Source organism: Corythoichthys intestinalis, chromosome 6 (genome assembly GCF_030265065.1).
Source record: "Corythoichthys intestinalis isolate RoL2023-P3 chromosome 6, ASM3026506v1, whole genome shotgun sequence".
In the NCBI taxonomy this organism is placed as follows: Eukaryota; Metazoa; Chordata; class Actinopteri; order Syngnathiformes; family Syngnathidae; genus Corythoichthys; species Corythoichthys intestinalis.
This window is the reverse complement of record NC_080400.1, coordinates 17,614,776-17,625,336: the sequence shown is the minus strand read 5'-3', so window position 1 is coordinate 17,625,336 and position 10,561 is coordinate 17,614,776. Positions and strand designations below refer to the sequence as shown.

Below are 10,561 nucleotides of genomic sequence, written 5' to 3'. Positions count from 1 at the left end.
TCTTACGAAGCCACTCCTTTGTTGCCCTGGCTGTGTGTTTGGGGTCATTGTCCTGCTGAAAGACCCAGCCACGTCTCATCTTCAATGCCCTTGCTGATGGAAGGAGATTTTCACTCAAAATCTCTCGATACATGGCCCCATTCATTCTTTCCTTTACACAGATCAGTCGTCCGGGTCCCTTTGCAGAAAAACAGCCTCAAAGCATGATGATTCCACCCCCATACGTCACAGTGGGTATGGTGTTCTTCGGACAGGAGAACCTGTGTTTCTACCAAAAAGTTCTGTTTTGGTTTCATCCGACCATAACACAATCTCCCAGTCCTATTCTGGATCATCCAAATGCTCTCTAGCGAACCACAGACGGGCCTGGACGTGTACTTTCTTCAGCAGGGGGACATGTCTGGCAGTGCAGGATTTGAGTCCCTGGCGGCGCATTGTGTTACTGATAGTAGCCTTTGTTACTGTGGTCCCAGCTCTCTGTAGGTCATTCATTAGGTCCCCCCGTGTGGTTCTGGGATTTTTGCTCACCGTTCTTGTTATCATTTTGACGCCACGGGGTGAGATCTTGCATGGAGCCCCAGATTGAGGGAGATTATCAGTGGTCTTGTATATCTTCCATTTTCTAATAATTGCTCCCACAGTTCATTTCTTTACACCAAGCGTTTTACCTATTGCAGATTCAGCCTTCCCATCCTGGTGCAGGTCTACAATTTTGTCTCTGGTGTCCTTCGACAGCTCTTTGGTCTTGGCCATAGTGGAGTTTGGAGTGTGACTGACTGAGTTTGTGGACAGGTGTCTTTTATACCAATAATGAGTTAAAACTGTACCATTAATACAAGTAACGAGTGGAGCCTCGTTAGACCTCGTTAGAAGAAGTTAGACCTCTTTGACAGCCAGAAATCTTGCTCGTTTGTAGGTGACCAAATACTTATTTTCCACTCTAATTTGGAAATAAATTATTTAAAAATCAAACAATGTGATTTTCAGTTTTTTTTCCCCACATTCTGTCACTCATGGTTGAGGTTTACCCATGTTGACAATTACAGGCCTCTCTAATCTTTTCAAGTAGGAGAACTTGCACAATTGGTGGTTGACTAAATACTTATTTGCCCCACTGTATGTGCTACAGGTAAGTAACAGGTGCTGTTTATTCCACAAATTAGAGAAGCATCACATGATTTTTCCAAAGGGCACCAGTACTTTTGTCTGAACCATTTTTTGAGTTTTGTGTAAAATGATATTATTTTTTTCCCCACATGAAATGGAGATGTGTGCTAAGTTCCCCCCATGCATCATGCAAGACGTCGGATAAGCGGGATAAAATGGATGGATGGAAGCTTTAAATACCCCAAAATCGGATCGCATGCGTTAAAACTTAGACTGAAAAGTTGGACCGCAGTTAGCAACCATTAAGTTTCTTTAAAAAAATTTTTTTTTAAAGTCAATGACACAAAAAAGTAATAGTAGTCCAGAATCGCTGACTGCTTAGTTTTTTAATTCTGAGTGTAACAGAAAGCTGGTGTAAAAAATGCAGTGGTATGAAAAAGTATCTGAGCCCTTTGGAATTTCTCACATTTCTGCATAAAATCACCATCAAATGTGATCTGATCTTTGTTAGACCCATCCTATCTACAGTAAATAAATTCTCCCTAAGATACAAAAGACATTGACTCATGTTAAGATTCAAATATTCTGGCATTTATTTATTTTTTTTTATACATGAATTTCATTTATGACAAATTTATGATACTTGAGTTATAAATGTCTAGAGTATAAAAATTGAATTATGACAAAGATATATACTTAAAAAATATATATATATGACGAAAAAGGTAATTGAGTGTAATGAGTTAGACTGTAGAAATTGGTTTTATAGATATAAGATTGTATAATACATGTTGTATTTAATAACATACAGTATATAAAAACATAAATAACATACATTATCGATACACAAATAAGGAAAAAAAGTAGATTGTAATGTCATCAAAATGAAAGCAGACATGAAATGGTTACCAAAAAAATAAAACATTTCAAATATAAGATGGAAATATGATATGGAATATATAAAAAACAAGAAAACAAAATTTTGGGTTAAAAAAAAAAAAAAAAGGAAAAAAAAAAAGAACATTAAATAAAATACAATTTTATAAAACAAAATTTTTGAAAAAAAAAACAAAAAACAAATGAAAACAGATAACAATGTTTGAAAAATAAAGAAAAAACAAACTTAAATTGAGTTTAAAAAATTGTGAACTGATTGTATTGAACTAAAATGGCGGAGGAAAAAAAGTGATTTTTTTTTTTTAATGAAGTAAATTTATGTGAGATTAAGCCATGAAAAGACTCAATAATGAACAGTGTTGGGAATAACGCCGTTATAAATAACGCCGTTATTTTTTTCAGTAATGGGGTAATCTAATTATTTTTTCTGCCGTTACAACGCCGTTACCGTTACTGACGGTCAAAAGCAGTGCGTTACATACTCTGAATAAATTGAAGAAACTACCAGCCGTAGCGAGTCTACTCTGCTCTGTTTATTTGTCATCCAAGACTTGGGGTGCGTTCAGGTTCGAGAATAGCGCACATGTTTTGTTTTGTGCTTTTTCTTAGCAAAAATATACCACACAGGACGTGCCGGCACTCTGTTTCTTTAATAGCACAAATAACTTCAACATTAACACAAAAGTGCGGCTCTCAGCAGGCCGTGTCTCTAACTCACTCCTGCATCATGTGAGCAAAACAATATTGGCGCCGTGTGCACTTTAGGGTGCCTCGGATAATTCTGTTTCAGAATATTACAGCACGTAATTCTTATGACTCCAGGCTGTTTGTCCCTGCTCATTCAATTAGACAATGCTTTCCAAAGTTTTCTAACATTTCTGTGTTTGCTACACCTGAATGCTAGCCTCGTTCCCATCCCCCACTGTCAGCCAGCAAGAATGCTGCTTCCATCTTGAGGACGACAGACGCTTTGAGGGTGACGGGAGGAGTAGGGGGACAAGGCTACCTGAATGCACCACCTGGATAGATGGGATGGAAGTGATTGTGATTGGCTGAGGGTTAGAGTCATGTGTCATGGTAAGCCAATCAGAGCCGGTGTTTTCACACACAAACCGGAACAGCGCGTGCAGCAAATACACACACGCAAAACAGATGCAGAGGGATATGATGGCAGAGCATTCAGAGGAAAATTTGTCCATTACGAGGTGGAGATATAAACACTATTTCAAGTCAAAATACTTGAATTACAGTAGGCTATGTCTACTTGACCAGTTGTCTCAGCTTGTGAGAGATAGATTTAATTGATTAAACTCACTTTATATTGTTTACTGCTGATTGTTCTTCTCTATTCAACTGACTCAAGTACTGCTCAGAAAATTTCAAATTCTTTGACATACAACAACTTCTTTTTAAAGTAACGGAAATAATTACTTTCCCTGGTAACTAGTGACTTTTACTACAGAGTAATTCAGTTACTAACTCAGTTACTTTTTGGAAGAAGTAGTGAGTAACTATAACTAATTACTTTTTTAAAATAACGTGCCCAACACTGATAATGAATTTTATAAGTGAAATAACATAGATATGTAAACAAAATGAAATAATACTAAAACGTCGCAATATATCAAAATGAAGTGTAAACATATATACTAAATACTGTATACATACATATAAAATGGTAACATGAATACAAATGAAATATTTTTACATAAAAGCACAAACTATTTTAAATTGTAAAATACATATTAAAATAGCATTTGTTTAAAAAAAAATCTTCAATGTAATAAACTAAAAAATACAATAAAAAGGTCTCCAAAAAAATAAATGAATGAAAATCAAAAACTGAAAACCTATAGGAGAAAAAAAAATCAAAGTAATTTGTAGAAAAGATTGTTACCTCATTGGCTGCCTTTGACAGCGCTAGACGTCCAGTTTATTTTGACTGAAGGGGCGCATGAACGAAGCCCCGTCCCATTCAAAATAAATTGGACACCTAGCGCCGTCATTGGCACTGAAACACGAGCATTCAAAATGTCTATCGTTGTCAGTGGCAACCAATGAAATAAAAGTGTGGCGTCTCAGATGCTGGTGAGTGTGGCGCTGGTTACCATAACCACGGTCAGAGTAGCGTTTAACCGACCGCCTTCAGCCTGCAGGTGCAGCGTATCGTTGACGTTGCCAGACTCTGTGGAAAGCCTTAGCTCGCCCAGGAACGAGTCGCACAGCTTCTCGCGGTTGTACGCCTGACCATTCACAACAACAAAATCAACGGCGTTAACTAGGTGTGACGTGCGCGCACTCACCTTGATGACGACTGGCCGGCTTGCATCCTTCCTGTAAAAGATGGCCTTGATGTCGAAGTTGGGAGTGCGAGTTTGTCTGTGCACCGGAGAGCGAATCGAGCGGCCTTCGCAGCGGACGGTCACGTATGTGTTGTTAGCTGCGAGCACACTCACAAGGTCAAGCTTGAAGAAAAGTTCAATAATGTAAAAAGGGAGGAGGGGTGGGTCTAAGTTAAAAAAAAGAAAAAAAACGGATGGATGGATGGAAGGATGAACTTCATAAAATAAATCTAATCATAATATTAATCACAACAATTAAAAATGAAACACAATTTTAAAAACGGTAAAGTTATCAAATTGATCAAAAATCTAAAAATATGTCATAAAACAATCTTATACATAAAGGATCCAAATAATATGCACTGCTGGCCAAAAGTATTGGCACCCCTGCAATTCTGTCAGATAATGCTCAATTTCCGCTAGAAAATGATTGCAATTACAAATGCTTTGGTTGTAATATCTTCATTTATTTTGCTTACAATGAAGAAACACAAAAGAAAATGGGGAAAAAATTAAATCATTAGCACTTTAAAACAAAACTCCAAAAATGGGCTGAACAAAAACTATTGGCACCCTTTGAAAAATCATGTGATGCTTCTCTAATTTGTGTAATTAACAGCACCTGTTACTTACCTGTGGCACATGACTGGTGGTGGCTATAATTAATTCACACTTGCAGCCAGTTAAAATGGATTAAAGTTGACTTAACCTCTTTCCTGTGTCCTTGTCTGTAATGCAATGAGCATGGAGAAAAGAAAGAAGACCAAAGAACTGTCTGAGGACTTGAGAAGCAAAATTGTGGGGAACCATGGGCAATCTCAAGGCTACAAGTCCATCTCCAAAGACCTGATGTTCCTGTGTCTACCGTGCGCAGTGTCATCAATAAGTGTAAAGCCCACGGCACTGTGGTTAACTTCCCTAGATGTGGACGGAACATAAAAAATTGACAACAGATTTCAACGAAAGATTGTGCGGATGGTGGATAAAGAAACTCAACTAACATCCAAACAAGTTCAAGCTGTCCTGCAGTCCCAGGGTACAACAGTGTCAACCCGTACTATCCGTGACGTCTGAATGAAAAGGGGCTTGATGGTAGGATACCTAGGAAGGCCCCACTTCTGACCGAGAAACATAAAAAAGCCAGGCTGGAGTTTGCCAAACTTACCTGAGAAAGGTAACGTTTTGGAAGAACGTTCTCTGGCCAGATGAGACAAAAGTAGAGCGTTTTGGGAAAAGTCATCAACATAGAGTTTGCAGGACAAAAAAAAACGAGGCCTTCAAAGAAAAGAACACGGTCCCCACAGTCAAACATGGCGGAGGTTCACTGATAATTTTGGGTTGCCTTGCTGCCTCTGGCACTAGACTGCTTGACCGTGTGCATGGTATTATGAAGTCTGCAGACTACCAACAAATTTTGCAGCATAATGTAGGGCCCAGTGTGAGAAAGCTGGCTCTCCCTCAGAGGTCATGGGTCTTCCAGCAGGACAATGACCCAAAACACACTTCAAAAAGCACAAGAAAATGGTTTGAGAGGAAGCACTGGAGACTTCTAAAGTGGCCAGCAATGACTCCAGACCTGAATCCCATAGAACACCTGTGGGGAGATCTGAAAACGGCAGTTTGGAGAAGGCACCCTTCAAATCTCAAGAGACCTGGAGCAGTTGGCCAAAGAAAAATGGTCTAAAATTCGAGCATTGTAAGAAACTCATTGATGGATACCGGAAGCAGTTGCTTGCAGTTCTATTGTCTAAAGGTTTTGCTACCAAGTATTAAGCTGAGGGTGCCAATACTTTTGTACGGCCCATTTTTGGAGTTTTGCGTAAAATAATGATTTAATTTTTTCATTCTCTTTTGTGTTTTTTCGTTGCAAGCAAAATAAATGAAGATATTAATACTAGGGCTGTCAAAATTATCGCGTTAACGGGCGGTCATTAATTTTTAAAAATAATCACATTAAAATATTTGACGCAATTAACGCACATGTCCCGCTCAAACAGATTAAAATGACAGCACAGTGCAATGTCCACTTGTTACTTGTGTTTTTTGGAGTTTTGTCCGCCCTCTGCGACTGATTTTATGGGCTTCAGCACCCATGAGCATTGTGTTATTGACATCAACAATGGCGGGCTACTAGTTTATTTTTTGATTGGAAATTTTACAAATTTTATTAAAACGAAAACATTAAGAGGGGTTTTAATATAAAATTTCTATAACTTGTACTAACATTTATCTTTTAAGAACTACAAGTCTTTCTATCCATGGATCGCTTTAACAGAATGTTAATTGTACTAACATTTATCTTTTAAGAACTACAAGTCTTTCTTGTGGATCCCTTTTAACAGAAAGAATGTTAATAATGTTGATGCCATCTTGTTGATTTATTGTTATAATAAACAAATACAGTATTTATGTACCGTTGAATGTTGAATGTATATATCCATCTTGTGTCTTATCTTTCCATTCCAACAATAATTTACAGAAAAATATGGCATATTTTATAGATGGTTTGAATTGCGATTAATTACGATTAATTAATTTTTAAGCTGTAATTAATCCGATTAAAAATTTTAATCATTTGACAGCCCTAATTAATACCAAAGCATTTGTAATTGCAATCATTTTCTGGGAAAAATTGAGAATTATGTGACAGAATTTCAGGGGTGCCAATAATTTAGGCCAGCACTGTATATATAACGTGCAGTAAATTAAAACGAATCCATGAAAAAAATAAATAAAAACTACCAAAACTGAACAAATCGGGAAAAAAATAAAACAACCTTAATGAATGAAATTTATCAAGATTTAATTACGCTTGATAAAGTTATAATAAAAATAGATTGAGATAATGCAGTGAGAGAGAAAAAAACTGAACAACAAAATAAAATCAGGATTTTTGAAATACAGATAAAATTAATTGTAAACAAAGAAAAGATGGAATGAATGATAGAAAAAATAACCAATAAAAGTCCAAAAATATATAAAGAAAATATAGTGTGACATAAATCGTGTGGTATTTCCAAAAAACATTTTTCCTTCATGCCTGTTGCAGTGTTGTTTTTGGCAGCTCTTTTAATTTTTCTATTAGTCTTATGGGCGAAAATACTTTTTGGTCTGAATCATATTTTAGTCATTTCAAAATGCGTTTGTCTAGTTTCAGTCGATGAAATCTCATGCAAAGTTCGTCTAATTTTATTCGTCAGTTACTAAAAATGTATTCATCTGCAAAAGATGTCGTGCAAAAATAAAGGTTTCAAACAATTTCGGATGAACATAGACAAACACATACAGTGGCGGCAAATAAGTATTTAGTCAACCACTAATTGTGCAAGTTCTCCCACTTGAAAATATTAGAGAGGCCTGTAATTGTCAACATGGGTAAACCTCAACCATGAGAGACAGAATGTGGAAAAAAACCCAGATAATGACATTGTTTGATTTTTAAAGAATTTATTTGCAAATCATGGTGGAAAATAAGTATTTGGTCTAGGGTTGTTCCGATCATGATTTTTTGCTCCCGATCCGATCCCGATCGTTTTAGTTTGAGTATCTGCCGATCCTGATATTTCCCGATCCGATTGCTTTTTTTTTGCTCCCGATTCAATTCCAATCATTCCCGATAATTTTTCCCGATCATATACATTTTGGCAAAGCATTAAGAAAAAAATGAATAAAACTCGGACGAATATATACATTCAACATACAGTACATAAGTACTGTATTTGTTTATTATGACAATAAATCCTCAAGATGGCATTTACCTTATTAACATTCTTTCTGTGAGAGGGATCCACAGATAGAAAGATTCTTAAAGGATAAATGTGACTTTGTATATTGTGACTAAATATTGCAATCTTGTGTATTTGTTGAGTTTTCAGTAAATGATACTGTAGCCATTTAACTGTTCTGCCCAAATGCATGATGGGAAGTGCAACCATGAATGTGCGTAGTGGTACCAATTGATATATCTTCTCTGCGTTGGCAAATAACATAGGGTGTTAAGAAAAAGATCAATTACTACCTTTCTTCCCCACATTGCTTCCCACGATATTTCAAATCGTAGGGAGAGGGATTGTAAGGCTTTAGCCAAATAAAAAAAGGCTCCAAAGGCTGCCAAAATTCACTCTACTCATTTTACACTGCCTTTTAGCTCTATATTTGGGTAAAACGGCACCATTACAGATTGAACACGACAATGCGTGAGTGGGTCATGCAGCAAATGCGTTAATTGCGTTAAATATTTTAACGTGATAATTTTTTTTAAAAAAATTAATTACCGCCGTTAACGGGATAAATTTGATAATCCTACCTTAAGCCTAAACTAAAGACTCTGGATGAGTGTAACATATTATGTCTGTAACGTTAAATACAATTAGAAAACGATTTAATAAAAAAATATATATATATATTAAAAAAAGGCATGTCCGATATTTTTTTGCCGATTCCGATACTTTGAAAATGACGTGATCGGACCCGATCAATTGGCATCTCTAATTTGGTCTATACCAAAAGTTCATCTCAATACTTTGTTATGTGCCCTTTATTGGCAGTAACGGAGGCCAAACATTTTCTGTAACTCTTCACAAGCTTTTCACACACTGTTGCTGGTATTTTGGCCCATTCCTCCATGCAGATCTCCTCTAGAGCAGTGATGTTGTGGCTGGCTGTATGTTTGGTATCATTGTCATGCTTAAAGTCCCAGCCACGTCTCATCTTCAATGCCCTTCCTGATGGAAGGAGATTTTCACTCAAAATCTCTCGATACATGGCCCCATTCATTCTTTCCTTAACACAGATCAGTCGTCCTGGTCCCTTTGCAGAAAACAACCCCAAAGCATGATGTTTCCACCCCCATGCTTCACAGTGTTTATGGTGCAATTCAGTATTCTTTTTCCTCCAAACAAGAGAACCTGTGTTTCTACCGAAAGGTTCTATTTTGGTATCATCTGACCATAACACATTCTCCCAGTCCTCTTCTGGATCATCAAAATGCTCTCTAGCGAACCGCAGACGGGCCTGGACGTGTACTTTGTTCAGCAGGGGGACTTCTCTGGCAGTGCAGGATTTGAGTCCCTGGCGGCGCATTGTGTTACTGATAGTAGCCTTTGTTACTGTGGTCCCAGCTCTCTGTAGGTCATTCTCTAGGTCCCCCCATGTGGTTCTGGGATTCTTGCTCCCCGTTCTTGTTATCATTTTGACGCCACGGGGTAAGGAGGGAGTTGAAAGTCCGTTTTGCCCAAAACATCCCCATGCTCTAGAGGAGATCTGCATGGAAACAATTTTCAAGTGGGAGAACTTGCACAATTAGTGGTTGACTAAATACTTATTTTCCCCACTGTAAGAAAACAAAACTTACCAAGCAGCACCTGACACATGTTTCACAAAAGCAGCCTCGAGTGGACACACGCTTACTCACTGGCTGGTGAGTAACCATGAGTGTGGGGAGCGTAAGTGTGTGTTCAGCACGTCACATGTGTGACACGACCAAACACTGCTACGACGCATGCTACTCATACGATAAGAAAATGTCACATTGTGAACTTATGACTGAAACTATGGCGAATTTTCATTTTGTTCTCGTCACATCAGAAAAAAACTGGCATCCATCTTGTAATGTTTCAGTCTCCCAAGACACGTTGCACGTCATCGTCATGAAAAAAATTATTTGTTGACAAAATATTTTCGATATCGTCATCGTTGACGAAAACAACACTGGTTTAGATCTTTAAAGGCTAAAGCAACATTGCATATTCTCTCTTGCCAAGATAGGAAAACAAATCTTACCATGTGTTTCCAAACAAGCAAGATTTAGCGCGGCCTAGCTTGAAACACAGCCTGAACTCCGGTGAGCAGAGTGAGGGAGAAGTGCAGCACATCTCATGTGAGGGACACAACCCAAACACTGCTATGATGCCAGCTGACGTACTCCACGTACATGAAAATGTCATGCATTAAGAACATATGACAGAAACTACGTTGACAGACTACGATGAAAAACTACGTAGTTTCATCTCGTTGACATCTCGTCAGACGAAAACTGGCATTCGTCTCGTTATGTTCTAGCCTCCCAAGCCATGTTTTAAGCTCGTCATTGTCACGTCATCGTCATGAAAAAGAATTGTTCGTTGACAAAATATTTTCATCAGCGTCATGGTCTATTGAAATATTATAGCCATTTAATGACTAATTGAAGTCTTACATATAGCTCCTTAAAAAAA

General features: G+C 37.6%; 1 protein-coding gene across 4 annotated transcripts in view; it reads right to left on the bottom strand.

Moving 5' to 3' along the window:
* Positions 1-1,956: 1,956 nt before the first annotated feature.
* Positions 1,957-10,561, bottom strand: part of LOC130918042 (calpain-5-like) — a 50,308-nt gene continuing 41,703 nt past the window's right edge. For all 4 annotated transcript variants that reach the window (XM_057839911.1, XM_057839908.1, XM_057839909.1 and 1 more), the window contains exons 13-14: positions 4,308-4,444; positions 1,957-4,247 (exon numbers count right to left, since the gene is read on the bottom strand). In XM_057839911.1, the coding sequence (XP_057695894.1) occupies positions 4,083-4,247; positions 4,308-4,444 (302 nt within the window). In that variant the 3' untranslated portion in view covers positions 1,957-4,082. The remainder of the gene's footprint in view (positions 4,248-4,307; positions 4,445-10,561) is intronic.